Below are 16287 nucleotides of genomic sequence, written 5' to 3'. Positions count from 1 at the left end.
TGCGGCCGGTTCTCCTCCCACGCGTCCAGGACGCGGCCTTTCTGGCGCCCACTGCCAGGCCACCGCGCCTCCCGCCTGCTCAGGGCCCTGCACCTCCATCGTGGCTGCCACACCACGTCCATCCACAGAATGGGACTGAGGTGCTGTCTGGCCAGCAGGCCCTTCACAGCCTGGATCCGACAGCGTCCCCACGTCAGGCCTGGCTGCTCCCTCACAGGACACCAAGCCGCGTGTGGCAAACAGCGCCCAGTGCCATGCCCGTCCGCGATCACTGACCCCAGGCTCACTGCACGCCCAGCGCTAAGTGCTTCCCGCACATTAGACTCGGGGCCGGGGCAGGCGATGCTTCGACTCCCAGGCTTCTAGACGAGGAAACAGGCCCCCAGACCATGCGCAGGGCCCGAGGTGACCGGAAGCAGGCGGCAGAGACGAGGTCTGGCTCCAGGTCGGCCAGCGGTCCCCTTCCTGCAGGACCCACCTCCCCCACTAACCACCGCGTCTCGGCTCAGACACCGGCGCCCCACGCGGCCCCTGGCTTCTCCCGACCCCTGGGAGGCCCCGTTCATCCCGGCCGCAGCGTCTGACTAATCGCTGAGGCTGGTGCGCCCGGTGGGGCTGGGGACATGACTGTCTGTTGAGGCCGCGTCCACCACGCCCCGGCAGCATCGCTGGACGCGGAAAGGGAGCAGGTCGGAGCTCAGCGAAGCCTCCGAGCGTTGAAATCAGAGGGGACGCTGAGTCCTTCCGCCTGGCTGGGCCAGCAGGCACGCGCCGCGGTGACCCCCGCCCGCCGGTCCCCGGGCGACAGGCCGTACCTCCGCACGCCCCCCAGAGGGAAGACCTTCTCGTTGATCGTGGCCAGCACGCTCTCCCACTCTGCCAGTCTCGGCCTGGGTATGATGACTCGGACGGGAGGGAGAAGTAACTTTCCATTCGTGAAAACGCTGCAGGAGGGAAAGACACGTGACCGTTAGTGCGCGGGGCTCGCGGGGAGCACAGGAAATCCAGAGACAGGTGGGTGACCACAGAGAGACCAGAGCAGGCAGTGCGCAGGCCGCACATCACCGTCTGGGTGGTAGAGGGCTCGTGGCCCGGCGACAAAACCAGACCCTGGGGAAACGTGTTCTCGTGGAGCATCAAATGCCAGGTGAGCGGCACGGAACGCGACAAAAAACATACGTCTCCACTGTGCCGGGTAAAAGGGAGGAAAACGGCGTCTCCTCGGAGAGCAGAGGCGGAGACGCCGCCCTCAAAACGTCGGCTTCTCTCCCTTCCCGCAGCCGAGAGTCCCAGGGGGACACTGCGCGACCCTTTCAGAGAGAACAGAGACAATGGGTTTCACTCCTGCAGCTTTAAGGCAGCTGCACAGGGATCTCAGGGGCTCGATTTCCTTATTTCTACGTTTTATGGGGGGCGGGGGAGGCAAACCCAGTGGTCAGAGGCTAACGAAGCTGCGCCACTTTGTCGAAGCTGCTTGGCGACAGTTGCAAACTCTGGTGACTCATTAAAATAACGTAAAATACGAGGTTTGTTTCTTTAAAAGGAACGAATGGTATTTAACAATATAGGAGCTCGATTTTACGATTCTGGTTTTTAATTCTTTAGGTTACTATTTGTGGTAGCTGTAATTCTGTTGTCGTTTGTTCCTAATATGCCAATAATTTTTAATGGGAGTGATACACCCCTTTTTTCGGAGTAAATATAAATGTTAATGTACAGGTCCAAAGAGAACTGGTTTTCTCTGTTAAGGCTCCCACTCCGCCAAGGGTCGTCTGCCTATTTTGGGCTGCCCCAAAGCAAACCCAGGAAAGGGACGTCACGTGCGGGTGACATCACTGCCCGCCCCCGTGAGAGAATCACTCTGTGAATCCCTGCTACCGCCTTGCCATTTATCGGTTTTCCTAAACGGTTGATGCTGGAAGTCTTTCCAAACGTACATGAATCATAATAAAAGACAGAAATGTTTCAACAAAGTCATGTTGTATTTTTGTCTAAATGTCCAAAGGTATTTAATACACATTCTCATCGTGAGCGTGGGAAAACAGGAACACCATGATGGCTGACTCGTGTGCCCCCCAAAGTTATATTAGCTGACTAATATACACACGTGCACACGCACACACGTGCGCCCACACACACACACATTGTTGTAGATAAAGGTGAGCACGGCCTTCCCGAAGGGTGACCGGTGATACAGACCAGCGAGATACGCGGGTCAGTCGCCACTGACCAGTCGTCCCGCTCCGTGACACCCACAGAAAGGACAAGGATCTACCTGTGAAGGCGCTTCTCACGGGATTATTTAGAAAAACAAAAAAGCAAAAGCAACCTGTGTGGTATGGACGAATGGTTAAGTGAAGCACGGCCTAGCCACACGACGATAAATGCTGTGGCCACTGAAAATGGTCATTTTCAATAGGAAACATTTTAAACATTATAAAATAAAAAAGAGCACATGGATTGAGGAATGGATTTTCGTCGCGTGGCTGATGATGGTGATGGTGACAATGATGACCGTGGCTGCCATTTACTCAGCGTTTCCCGTGGCACACGAGACCCACAGGGTGAGCCCCTCGTGAGGTGTCTAAATGGCTAATCGCTACGTTGCACACCTGAAACTAACAACTCTATTGACAAATGAAAATAAACTCTTTTAAACAGTCTAATCGTTCTGTCGTAAGCCCCAAACTGACAGGATACTGCATGTCAACTGTAATTGAAAAACAAATTTAAAAAAAGTAAAATGAGGAAGCAGTTTCCCACGTCACGCAGCTTAGTTAGAGACCGACCAGGACACGCGCCTCGACCGCCACGCTGGCGGCTTCAGATACACGCGACGTCGACCAGCTACGTTCACAGGAGACCTGGACACTCGGGGACATCTGGTTCTTTCTGCCACACGGGCTGCTGCAGACCTCGCGCCCAGCGAGCCACCGGCCCTCTGCTTCGGCCCCCCCGTTGGCGAGGAAGGGTCAACACCCCTTTCTCCCGCCAACAAAGACCCTGAAGCCATCACGACGGTCTTCTGTGTGTTGGGTCACATAGCTGCAAGGCCTCTGAGCCAGTACGGCCAGGTCTCTTCCTTGCAGAAAGGGCCGGGCATTTGGACGGATGTCTGGGTCCATCTAGTGGGGCCTCCGGGACACCAACATAGAGGAGGGAGCGCATGCCGCGGGGGAAGTGGTTTGTGACAGGAAAAAGGTCTGTCCGACTCAGCGAGACTCACTGATGTCTTAGGCCATGCAAAAAAAGTGTGGCTTTGGGGACGTGTGTCTTCGCCAGGAAGAACCCATAGGCCAAGAATGTCCCCCTGAGGTTTCTGCACGCGCTTCAGAAAGACACGCCCATGCTGTTTACAAATACCTTGTCTCTCATCATTGCAGAACAGTTCTCGGATTTAAAAAAGGCATTTATAAAAAAGGTTTATTCATGGAAGGACCTCGCATGATTAAGTGGTTTCTTCATGGAAGCCTAAGGAAGAGTGTTTTAAAGAGACGGGAGTCAGGATTCAAGGCCAGGCGACAGGGGCAGGTGCCACTAATAACAGTTCCCTTTGTCCTGTGTCCCAGTCCGGGCTCTGTTGGCGCCCGCAGGGGGCTCCCCAGCTCCTGGTCTCCACCCGGGCTGGCCAGCACGAGGGTGAAGGGCAGTCGTCAGGAATGTGGCAGACGCGACTCCGCTGACAAAGGCCAGGACTGGACGCGTCTGCCAGTGTCCCCCTGACGCCGAGGGCCCACGACTGAGGCTCACTGGCCCTCCATCCACGGGGAGCAGCTCGGGGCACGGGGAGGACACCGTCCCGATCGTCACGCCGGGGGTTTCAACCCCAAAACATCAAAACGTCGCAATAGGAGGAGGACTGGGGGAAGCAGTGCCACGTGGAGGTCTCCGGCTCCGTGACCAGCACCGGGTGGGGCTCCTCGGAAGCGTCACCTGGTCCCCCTTGGGGCACCTGGCCGGTGGACGGTATCAGTCCGGCTTCACAATGAGACGGCCCCTTCACAGAGATGAGTGTGCGCTGGGAAGCAGGATTCGAACCAGTGTTTGAAGCCACATAGGTTCTCTCTCTACGTCCCCCAAGGACTGGCCTCCCCCCACAACGCAGTCTCGGTCCCCTGGATGGACACCCGCTACGGGGACCCTCCACCCAGCGCCGTCGCTGGCTCCCACACATTCCAGTCCTGCCCCAACGCTCGCCTGGCCCGGCTGTAACCCCGACCAGCCTGGAAGGAACAGTCCTGGGGGGGAATGAGCCCGAAACCGCCTCCGACATCCAGCCGCTGCACGGCCACGTGGGAGAAGAGGCTCGGAAAGCCTCGGCTTTTCCCAGGTGAAGCTGTGTGTCTTCACCTCCACGGAACCCGTCTGACCGACGACGTGGCAGCTGGACGGCGTCTCCAAAATCAAGGTCCAAGAGAAAAAGGACACATGGCCCCTGACAGGCTGTCGCACAGAGCTGACCCGCAAGACAAGTGACCGGCAGAGAACCAGGGGGCTGGGGGGACAGTCATGTTACCCTCAGGGGCCCCGCCCATCGGGCTTCCTCTCCCACGATACTCACCTTATGCGTCGGGATAGATGATGGAAGGTCTGCCACCTGGAAGGCACATTTATATCACAATGCACCACCGGTTTGATCTGAAAAAAGGAAAATCGAGCCTCAGGATGCAGTTCAAACTAACAAACACGTGCTAACTACGAATCCTACGCCCCCAGAACCCAAGCGAAGGTGGGGGGCCTCGCTGATGAAGATGCAGGGGAGACCCAGGAGGGGTTCGGGTTCAGCTGGATCCAGCCAGGGCCCTGCCAGGGGCCTGGGACGGGACGCTGTGCATCCTGGAGTGAGGCGCAGCGTGCGGGGGGCCGGCGCGGGAATGCACAGCCCTGTTCATCGTCACAAACTGTCACACGATTACAGACGCCTGCACACTAACCGTGGAAAACAACAAGCCACGAGGATCAGCAACGGGCATGAACTCACAGACCGAGCTGGAAAACAAACCAAGAGAAGTTACCCCTACACAACTCCATGAGATGCAGCCGCCGAGGAACAGCTGCCTGCTTGAGCGCATAAAATTACGGAAACAATGAGCTAATTGCTCATTTTCTGTGTTAATGAGCCATTAACCCTGATGTCACCTGCCTAATTAGATAACTCCAGCCACTAAATACATGATTCTGGATTTTTTTTTTTCCTCTGTACTCATATAATAATCTCCAAAGAAGTGCCAAGCAAATGTCGTTTTCTGTTACTGTGTGATGGCGGTGACGGTTTCAAAGACACGTGTCGCTCATCTGGCTGGAGAAGCCGAAGGACTCAGTGGACTTTACGGCCCTTTACCCAAGCGTCCAAGGCGATTCGAACAAATGCACATCAGTGACGGGAGACACTGGGGTCACATAGCCGCGGTTTATCCGGCGCCCACTACCTGTCGCCACTGCGTCCATACCGGCCCACGCGCTCACTCTTGCCCTCAAATCAACGGGGCAGATACCCAGGGAACGAAGGATCAGAGAGTTTACGTTACGTGCCCAGGATACACAGTTAGCAAGTGTCCTGAACACGAGAAGCCTTCAGAAATATCTCGTCGCGGCTTTTGGCAAAATGGGGATCGGAAACTACGCCGATGCCGCACTTAGGAGCCTGCGTTTCGCGTCCCCCGTGACCGTGTCACTTTCTGGCCACGCGCCCTCGCTCGGGCTGCGTCTCCGCCCCGAGCCTCTGCTCCTTCGTGCCCGCCACGCAGGGAGGAGCCGCGCTCTCACACCGGGTTTGCTTCCAAAATGCCTGACTCAAAACGAGATGACGCGGCGTCTCAGCAAAATGCCTGAGACAAGAGCTCGCTCCACCTGTCCCAGAAACGTCAGCCTCAGAGGTGGGCGCTCGGAGCAGCGATGTAGGAGTGGGAGGGGCTGGGGGACCGGACCGCCCTCCCCCCACCGGCTGTAGGGCGGCGCGTCCGGCCCTCCCGCAACGCCTCCGACCCCTGGCCCTGGTTTCACTCTGCCCACGGGAGGACCAGGCAAGTGTGCCTAAAACGTGGGATTAGTCTCCATCTTTTGGAAAATCCTGCAATTTTTTTCCCATGAGAAAACCACCACCACTAGGGTTTGATCATGGACTTAGCTGGTTTCATGTGCTTTGTAAAGTTCGCCATGATTCTGAGTCGGGGTTCGCCTGTCTGGACAGCGAGGGCTCCCGACCGAGATGCCGCTGTACAGTTAACAGGGCTTAGTGAAGGCGCGGGCGACGTGGGCCTCCGGGGGGGAAGGGTGGCCGACGCCAGCTCCTGTGACAAGCCTGGGGAGGGAAGAGAGGTCACAGCGAAGTCAGTGCAGAGGTGAGCAGGAAGGCGACAAGCAGCCCACGGGGCGCGCCGGGGTCGGACAGGTGCCAGAGCCGCCACCTCGCAAGCCTCCTCCCCATCAGCCTGACACCGAAACCGGAACCCCCACGACTGGCTGCTCTTTGGGCCAAGACGTCGTCTCCAAAACGTCTCTGAGGAAAACGCAGATGCATCACATGGCAGAGAAAGGAAGTGGCCCCTCTCCCACGGCGATTCGGGATTCGGGATTCGGGAGGGCCTGAGCCCCGGGAGGGGGCGGGGGGCGTTTGGGGAAGCACGGAGGAAGAGTTTTCTAGAGAGAGAGGGAGGAAAGTGAGGGTGACGACGAGAGAAATCCCCCCGAAGCCTGGCTCCCCGCACAAAGAAAGGGCAAAGTTCACAGCAGGATCAATGAAATAGACAACAGAACCAAAAAGAGAGAAAACCAATGAAACAAAAGTTGGTTCTTCGAGAAGTTCGATAAAATTGATAGGGACGTGTTTCCACAGTGAGCGGCGAGCACGTCCGCTTCACACGCAGAAGGTCCTGGGCTCGCGCCCCAGTGGAGCCACGGCCCACGGTCTACGGCCACGCCACCCCGAACACGCCCGATGTCTGAGCTCCGAGCTCAGCAGGGTCGGGCCTGGTTAGTCCTTGGATGGGAGACCACCTAGGACGACCAGGTGCTGTAGGCATAAATAATAATAAATAATAAAAATAAATAAATAATAAATGAAGTGGAATTGATAAACCTAGAGCCAGACTGACCAGGAGAAATAGAAGGAGCAAATGAGCAGCCTCAGGAGCGAGGGCGGCCACGTCGCTTCGGATGCCACAGGTATGAACAGGGAGAGACTATTGTAAACGACTTCGCGCCGATCACGTCAACAACTTACAGGAACTGGACAAACCAGAAGACATGACCCACCCGCGGGTGACTCTGGAAAATGCAGACAACCCGCAGAGCCCTGTACCGGCCGAGGAGGCCGGACTCGAAGCTCAAAACCTTCTCACGAAGACAAGGCGAGGCCCGGGGGGTTCCGCCGATAACGTCCATCAAACAGCTGGGGAAGAATAACGCCAGGTCCAGACAAGCTCGGTCAGAAGCCCTCCCACGGAGACGGCCCAGCCCTCCGTGCCTTCCTGGGAAACTCCAGCAAACGGGAACTGACGGACACACTACAGCCCGAAATCGCTCCACGGGCACAAATGCGAAATCCCCAGACGAAACGTGAGCAAATGAAATGCAACAGTACGCGAAGAGGGCCACTTCGTGACCGACAGCGGTGACCCAAGGACGCGAGGCCGGCTTGACATCGGAGTCGATCATGCAAAATTAACAAACTAAAACTGGAAAACCACGTGGTCACCTGAGACCCAGAAAGAGTCCCGCCCGGTCCAGTCTGAGTCTTAACCTTGCATCCCGAGCAGAGCGTCTCCCCGGGGCCCAAGCTCGGCTCGGCTGCGATGGGCAGAGCACATGCTTTTTATCAATTCTCTGCCTTCAGCCTCACCGTCCTCCCGGCTCCCCCGGGGCTGGGCCGGACGGCGGGAGGAGGAGGCGATGTCTACCTGGGTGGACCTGCTGCATCAGACGCCCGTGGCCCTCGAGGAGGGGGCTTCGGTGGGCTCCTCTGAGCACCCCACAGGGCCCTCGGGCTGCTGCTGCCAATGCAGGAGATGCGGTCTCCTCCAGCCAGCCGCTTGCCCCAGCCCCGGCCCCTCATTCCGCTCCCCGTGCACATTTACTGCGGCTGCCAATCATTCCTGAACTGAGCTCAAGTCTGGCAACTTTCTCAGGCATTTGACTCCCAGGAAGAGACACGCGCCTCTGCCCTTTGCCCCCCATCCCAGCAGATGGCGAAGGTGCGGCTTTCTCGGCGCCCCATCCTCACCGGCAGCTCAGAGGCCTCCGTCTGTCAGACGCTTTGGGGAGAGGAGGGGGCCCAACCTCTGCACTCAGCCGCGAACCCAAACCCTGCCTCGCAGGCCGAGCCCCCAAATGCACCCTCATGCTCCTCGAGTAAGGCTTCTTTGGCTCAGCGAGCAGCCAGCCCCATTCTCTTCTGTCGACACCCCAGTTTCCTGGAACGCTGTGCTTGATTTACAGGGTGTGAAGCACCCAGGAGGAAGAGAGGGGAGATGCCAAAGCATCCTCTGCTCAGAAAACCCCTTCGTCCGACAAGCTCGCTAGTTCCCAGCGCCCCCTCTCACGGAAGGTTTCGAAGGTGACGGTGGGCGGACCAATCTGGTATCTTAAGTAGGCCCTATATTTTATTTTATGTCTGACACTTTAAAACGTGTGTGGGAAGTATGAACCAAAACTCCAAGACGTGAGGCAAAGTCCTCGCAACGGCAGCAGCCCCTGGGCCACACACGCCGCACCAGCTGCTGAAACCCACAACAGCAGGGGAGGCGACGGGCACCCCCAAACACTGCCGCGAGCAGTGCACGACTTTGCAGACCTTCTGGAGGTAAATACCGCAGAGGCAAAAGCTGCGCGTGTAATTCTACTTCGCTACGTAAATCATGACCGCGAGCGAACACGTCTCTGTGGCGTCCATGAAGATGTCTGTGAGATTGACATGAAGATCCGCTGATGAGAAGCGGCTTAAAGAACTGTCGCAGATTCACAGGATGGGATATTGTGCGGCCATTAAAAGTCGTGTTGCAGAAAATCGCCCTCTGTGCTAAGCTGTCACGATACAGTTACTAATGTATCGACGGATGGGCCCCATTTCCGCAAATATCTACATACAGAGACACAGGCACGTGTATCTGTGCGTCTCTGTGTATTTGCTACTAGTGCAAAAACCACAGCTGGCAGCGGAAGCAAAACGCAGAGTGGTCTCGGGGGTGTCGTGGTGGGCGACGTTCCTGCTCTTCCCTGAGCTTTTCCCCGCGGCATCTTTGACATTTTTCTCAATGAGAACTACTTTTATAATTAGATTTTTAAAGGAAATAAGTGTAACTTCCAAAAAAAAACTACAAAACTCTCTGGCGACCGCAGCCTGCCAAGCGTGAGCACGGCATGACGAGTGTGAGCACGGCATGATCCAGTGAGGGGATGAGGCTCCTGCAGGTGTGAAAGTCTGGAAAGCTCACTCACGCCGGCCACGTCGCCCCCCGTCCCCGAGCAAGGCGACCTCCGCTGGAAAACAGTGAGGTTTGACGACACGACCTGGAAGTTCCTTCCTGTCCTGAAAGGCTGAACATTTCCTCGGGATCGTTTTTCATTTTTTAAATCACTGAATCGTGCAAAAGAGAAACATGGACTCAGACTGAAGAACTGCTCTGCAGGGCACTTTTCAGAATCGTCACCTGCAGAGGGAGAAGCAGGCACGGAGGCCTCGCGGATAACCGAACGCCATTTTCACTCTTCACTGACCGCCAGAATCACTTCCGGTCGCTAACTTGCCCTCCTGCCCTGGCAAGCTACAGTTTAAGTGGGTAAGGAGTACATTTTAGTTGACTCACGCCCTGCCTCGAAGTGCTGACTGGGACAAGCAGCTAAATGCCGCTGCTCGTGACCCCTGCTGGAGCCACCGGGAGGTCCTGCACTGGGACACTAGGTGGTGGGTCAAGGACACAGAGCAGTCCCGCCTCGTCGAGACGCAGAGGAGGAGAATGACCCCAGCCCAGAGCCGGTGCGTGGCCCAGATTCGCCTTTTAATCTCACCAAGGTCTTTCGCGGTAAAGACCCTCATCTCATTTTATGGAGAAGAAAACCCAATGATTGCAAAACCACCACCCAGAGAAGCGGATGCGTTAACAGCATGTCACCCCGAAACACTCCTCACAATGAAGGTCCATTTCTTTAAAGTACAAACCACGTTACATCCTAAGTATCTACAGGCTATGCAGATCGAAACATGGCAATTTCTGTTGCTTATTTTAAGAAGGGTGGGTCTCTTTTACCTTGCATCTTAAAGGTTGTGGGGGGTTTGGGGGGCGGTTGTTCTTGTTTCGCTAAGAATCACATGATGTGAGCAGAAGGATGGAATGTTCCATCCCCTAGACCCCTCCGATGTCCACCCACTACAAAAACGTCGACAGCGTGGGGCAGCCCTTTAAACTGGGCGTCGTGACTAGCTTCGGCTTCGCGTAACTTAAAATAACTTCTCCTGACAGCCGTCTTTCCCAGTCCCCAAAACAAAAGAGCAATTGCACGGAGCCTCTGGAAGATGGCTGTCTCCCCAGCTGGGGTCCTAGACCCTTCCGATCGGCAGCACCGTGGTGACCACGGCGCTTTGACAAGTGTGGCAAAAGCCTGCACAGCGAGCTCTGGCGTCGAGAGCAACGTGCCTTCGTAAGCGCTCTCTACAAAGTGCTGCTTGTAAAACTTCAATTATTCGATACTGACATTTTAATTTTTACCAGATCATCCAATTCGTCCCATTCTTAGCAGTTAGCAGTGAACACTTACTTCCTTCAACTTTTTCATCTTTGCAGGTTTTCTGGAAACTATATGAATATAACTGCAAAAAAGAAAAAGAAAGATAAACCTAATTAGAAGGTAAATATTCGGATGACACCTTTGACGCTCTTTAGAGTTGACTCCTTTTCAGCATCGCAGTATAAAACTCCGCAGCAATTTAAAGCTAAAATCGAGAGCCCCAAAACGGCCAGCATCTGTGTCAGTGAATAACGGCCTCATCATCGCTGGATGGTCTTCCAACCCGCCACGGCTGGTGTCACCCGGGAACGCTGTCTCTTAACTGGCATTGTTTCCCCTCAGATACCGTCACTAATCTGAGAGGGACCATAGAGATCTAATTCAATCCCCCTTTGCACCAGGTCACGAAAGGCCCACAATTGTGAGCTCACCCAGGGCCCCACGACGACCCAAAGTCACAGCAGAGTCCCAGGTGTGACTCGCCCAGCTCCTTGTCACCTCCTCTGCTCCTTCCTGCCTCAGAGAATCTCGTCATCGTCCCTACCCTGCCGAAACTGAACGCTACGAAAGAAAAATCCTACTGTAATTTAAATTCTTTGAGGTGTCTCACAAACGCGTGCATGCGCACACGCACACACACGCACGTGCACACACATGCACGCACACGCATGCACTCATGCACACACACATGCACGCACACATGCACACACATGCACACGCACAATGCTCTGATTTTACATTCTGCTGTGAATGTGGCTTTCTCCACAAAAGAAATCTTCGATGCTAGGCTTTATGGGGCTTTTTTTAAAAGTAATTATTAGCTTATAACATTTTGTTTTATAGAGAAAAAAATGTTCTTTCACTTCAAATTAATTTATTCCAGAAAACTCAGGAAACATCTGAATAATGACTGCGTTTTGCGTAGATTTCATGGTGTTTGTCTTTCAATGTGCCATTCGCAGCCATTATATTATGAGAAAAGCCCCAGGATGGATAATGTATCACCAAGTTTCACGTCAAAGTTCATTTGCTGGTGCCGCAATTAGATTCTTTGCAGGCGAAAATTAATCGTAACTGCTCAACGGCTCGGTAACTACAGAACACACACGCCGACAAATGCTGGCATCCTCGCACCAGCGGACGCCGAGGAAAACACTCTTCAGAGCTTCAGCCACCAAAGTCTGGATTCCGATTCTTTCACTGGTCTAAGAAGCCGTGAAATCGGCGTCTCTCCTGGTGACCGTCCCGTGCGAACACCTGCACCTGTCACAGCGGCGAAGGGGCACGGACGACGGCCACGGGCCACGTCAGCGTCCCCGCCCTCACTCAGCGGACGGGTCACAGTCCCTTCCTACCGAAAATGAAGGCGAGCAGTAAGAAACCTGGGAAGGGGAGCCCCCCAGAGCCTCCCCCCACGTTCCTACCACACGTCCAGAATGTTCTACTGAAGCCTGAAAACCTCCTGAGAAACGAGAGGCCTGTCGGCGTCACCGGACGACTCAGCGGCCCTCGCAGAGAGGACGGAGCACACCTGGGCGTGCGTGCCAGCGTGGGGGCCGGGCCTGCTCACGTGTGACACGCGCCGTTAAAACAAACGTTTGAGGGAAAAGATGAATAATTCTCTGCATACGTATATTGAAAAGAACTTTGGAGTCGGTCTGTAGACACGTAACCTTTTGTCCCATGGATTTGTCCCAGTTCTGGAGGCTGTGAGTCCCAGACGGACGCAGTGTCGGGTGGGGACACCCCCGCTGGCTCGCAGGCGCCTCGTCTCCCACTGTGTCCTCACATGGTGCAGGGCCCGGGAGCTCTCTGGGTCTCTGTCATGAGGGCCCTGACCCCACTCACGAGAAGCCACCCTTGGACCTCATCACCGTCCAAAGGCCCCACGTCCTACGGTGTCACACGGGGGTAGGGTGCCAAGGTGTCAACAAACGAATTTCAGAGGGACACAAACACTCTGTCTACAGCACTCAAAATCATCGGGAGATCACACGGCCCCAAAGGAACACATCCTCGTCCATGGCTTCCGATCCACGACACGGTTATCGCAGTGGGAAACTTAAACCCAAACCGTCACGGCGCTAATCAAACCCTACCAGCAACTGTCACGTCTGTGACTTGGGTTTTTTTCCCAAAAACAAGAGAATGTTCAGTGGCCTCTTTGCAAATGGCATTAAAAATCTGGATCACGAGCCAGCTCGCTCACAAAATCACACTGCCTGGGTGGCCCAGAAGACCTGAAGGCGCCGATGTACTCGGCATCGGGGAGCACTCCCGGCATCGGGGAGCACTCCTCGCATCGGGGAGCACTCCCCACATCTCGAAGACGAACCTGGAAATTCTCTCTGGGGAATCGCAGCTCGATCTCAGCCCTCCAAGCATTTCCTGAAATAGAACCCCACAGGAAGGGCGTCATTCGCAGCCGGAAAACAAGGGAACCAGCAGGGAGACGAAGAAGCGTGAGAGAAAACCAGCCGAAGCCGCAGAGAGCAGAGACCGGCTTCAAACACCGGCGTTATAGACGCAGACCACAGAAGAGCCACGTTTCCGTAAAAGGCGAGCTTGGAAACACATGCAGAACCAAGAAACTTGAAAGAATGGCAGAGAAGATCTGAAAAGACCCAGAAAGAATTTTTAGAAATGAAAAATTCAGTACTTACATTTAAAACTCGACGAACCGGTCTGACAGCATAGTAGACAGGAGCCGGCAGGGCGGACGTTAGCCGGGAGAGCCAAGAAGGTGCCTACGGTGTGGCCGAGAGGCGAGAGGCCGGCAGGAGGAGGCCTGAGGGTCAGCGAGCGAGGCCAGCCTGTGTCAGGGGCATCGTCTGAGGACACAGTGGCCGAGAATTTCCCCACACTGACTACACCAGGGACTCAAAGGAACCCCAAAAGTCTGCACTTGGGCTCAGAATTGGAACCGCCGTACGCAGAAGTCAGAATAATACCGTTTAGGTGACCAAAGAGGATAACGTGTCACTTCGTGTCAAAGGTGAATGACGAGGGCAGATTCCTCCCCAGCAACCCTAAGATGGAGCCCAGGTGGACTGAGGGACACGGCCACCCGCAGGTGGACTGAGGGACACGGCCACCCGAAACCGCATGCGAGGAATACAGGAGAGAGAATGTCCACTGCTGACCAGTCCCTTCCACAGAAATAAAACGGACGGAACGAAACACCCCTCTGCAACATGCCGGACGCCTGACAAGATGGGGAGGGATCACCAGGCTCGCATCCGGGAGAGAAGGGCACCCAAAGGCGAGAGCCTGCCCCGGGGCCGCCTTGGCCCGGGGCTGCTGCCAAGGGGAACAGGCAGCGGGGAGGCCGAACCATGCCGCCCACAGCATTTCGTGGCCAGCAGGCAGAGCGCCGGGGCAGGGCCCGCCGAGGCGAGCGCCCTGGGAACTAGCCTCGTCCTCCGCTGGGACCCACTGAGCCGCACCGTAGGAGCAGAGGCATCCCAGCTTCAAGCCACCTAGGTGGCCCCAATCACCCCACACTCCGAAGCTATACTACGGCGATCGCGAGCCGCTGGTGACGCAGCGAACAAAAACCCACTTCGGCAGAAGACAGCATCACTCTAGGCCTCAAATTACTTCCACGAATAGGTTTAAAGTGATGTCCAGCACACAAAGGTAGCTGGGCGGACGGCGAGAGACGACAGCTTAACAGAACCGGCACGGACAGCAGATGTGGCTTCAGCCTGGATCACTCCACTGGAAGACCAGCCGCCCAGCCACCGAGGAACAGGCTCGCGCGGCACGGTGAAGCTTCCTGCCTGGCCGGGGAGAGCCTGAGATGGCCCTGAGCTGGCTCGCAGCCGGCACCTTCACCAGAGTCTCTGAGTCAGAACCGCTCAGCGCAGCTGCTCTGGGAGTTCCGATCTCAGACGCCGAGAGATCGTAAATGCCGTTTTAAGCCCATAAGCCTGTGCTAATTGGTTACGCAGCAGTAACAAGTGACTCGCCCTCCTGGAGTCTCACCCGCGTGCGCCAGGAGACACGTCAAAGGGTGTTTACAGCGACGCTGCTCATTTCAGCAGAAAATTAAAAACGACCCGAATTATCCATCAACAGATTAGATAAATAAACTAGTACATTAATCAATGAAATAATACCTAACGGTAAAAACGAATGACCTACAGCTACGTGCTATTAACAGGGATGAGTCTCCTAAGCATATTATTCTGTGGAAAAAACAAGTAACAGGAAAACACATACAATGAAATCTCATTTATATAAAGTACAAAAACATAAAGCATTGAAAAACGATAGTTATTATAGAAGCCGAAACAGAGGTTACCTGCAGGCCCAGGGTGAGGACAGCGGTGCGGGTTTTAAAATGCCGGTGAGTTCTTTCTTCCCCTGGGCTGTGGCTTACACAGAAGCTTGCGTTACTGCTGTTCTTAAAACTATACGTAGAATCGAATGCACCTTTCTGTATATACAGTGTATTTCACAATGAAGGAAATGGGTTTAGCAGCCATGCAAAGAACAGTAATAACAACTTTCGAAGCAGACACGAGACTAGGTGAGGCTGACCCGGGTCCGGAGTCCATGCAGGGCTGAGAAACCAGGGCCCCTTCCATCTCGTAAAGAAGCCTTTCTCGGGGCTGTGCCTGGAGTTAAACCCGAGCTTCAGGCCTGGTGGGTCATCACTTTCTCTTTTGTGGTTACTTGTTTGTCTCTAATCTCCCAAAACGCACGCTGTGAACGCTGCAGCACCCCGAGGCCACCCCACAGGAAGACCGCCCAAGAGCTACTTGAAGAAATGCGAGGCAGGAAAGAGTTCCCGCGGCAGAGGCACTGGGATGGGGACAGTTGCCAAGAAGTCTGAGGAACACTGTGAGGGGACGGAGGTTCCCTTGGGAAGCAAAGTAAGAGTGTCGTAGAGCCGCCCCCGCCCCCATGTGAGAAGAGCTCCGCCGGGCTGCGCCCCCAGTCCCAGGCTACACAGAGACTTAAAGTGCCATTTTGAGCGGGCGCCGTCCCGTGCAGCTGGCAGGCTGAATGTGGCCACCCGTTCCCAGCCCCGCTTCCTGCAGGGGCCCTGGCATTGGACACAAGCTACTCTCCCAGGACGGGGACGGCCGTCTTCAGCTGCTGTCCTGGCCTCAGGGGACACTGGGGAGGGACTTCCTCGCTCAGGGGCCAGCGCTGCTTCATGCGCCAGCATCCCAGGTGCAATGCCTGTCCCCGCGGGGTCATAGCCTCGCAGGAGAGACAGCTGTGAACGGACCGGTGACACGCTTCAGCAGTGTGCACAGAAAAAGGCCGCCCAGGTGGCCCCCAGCGCCAGTGTGGGGGGCGGGCGCGGAGACGGTGGCCCAGGTCCGGCCCTGGCCTTCGGGGGCTCCCCTGGTTTTCCTCCCTCCGTCCCCCGAAGCTTGGCTCAGAGCTCACCTTCTCGAAGACGCCTACCCCAGGGCATTTTAATTGCCAGGGCCTGCCCACCCCCTCCCCCCTCCCCTCTCCAACAGCCCCTAAGTGCCCTGCTGACATGACAGTAGGTGGCCCGCAGTCCCCACGAGGCGCTGGAGACTCCGGCCGGCCCGCTTCGCG

The 16287-nt window shown here is 55.7% G+C and overlaps 1 protein-coding gene across 1 annotated transcript in view; it reads right to left on the bottom strand.

Annotated features, from left to right (window-relative positions):
- Positions 1-13141, bottom strand: part of DCDC2C (doublecortin domain containing 2C) — a 27210-nt gene extending 14069 nt beyond the window's left edge. The window contains exons 1-4 of the mRNA XM_015588127.1: positions 12963-13141; positions 10753-10804; positions 4562-4638; positions 816-944 (exon numbers count right to left, since the gene is read on the bottom strand). Of these exons, the coding sequence (XP_015443613.1) occupies positions 816-944; positions 4562-4638; positions 10753-10804; positions 12963-13141 (437 nt within the window). The remainder of the gene's footprint in view (positions 1-815; positions 945-4561; positions 4639-10752; positions 10805-12962) is intronic.
- Between the last annotated feature and the right edge of the window lie 3146 nt (positions 13142-16287).

This window comes from Pteropus alecto, unplaced genomic scaffold, assembly GCF_000325575.1.
Source record: "Pteropus alecto unplaced genomic scaffold, ASM32557v1 scaffold61, whole genome shotgun sequence".
Lineage (NCBI taxonomy): Eukaryota > Metazoa > Chordata > Mammalia > Chiroptera > Pteropodidae > Pteropus > Pteropus alecto.
The sequence above is the reverse complement of the archived record's forward strand: the minus strand, read 5'-3'. Positions and strand labels throughout refer to the sequence as shown.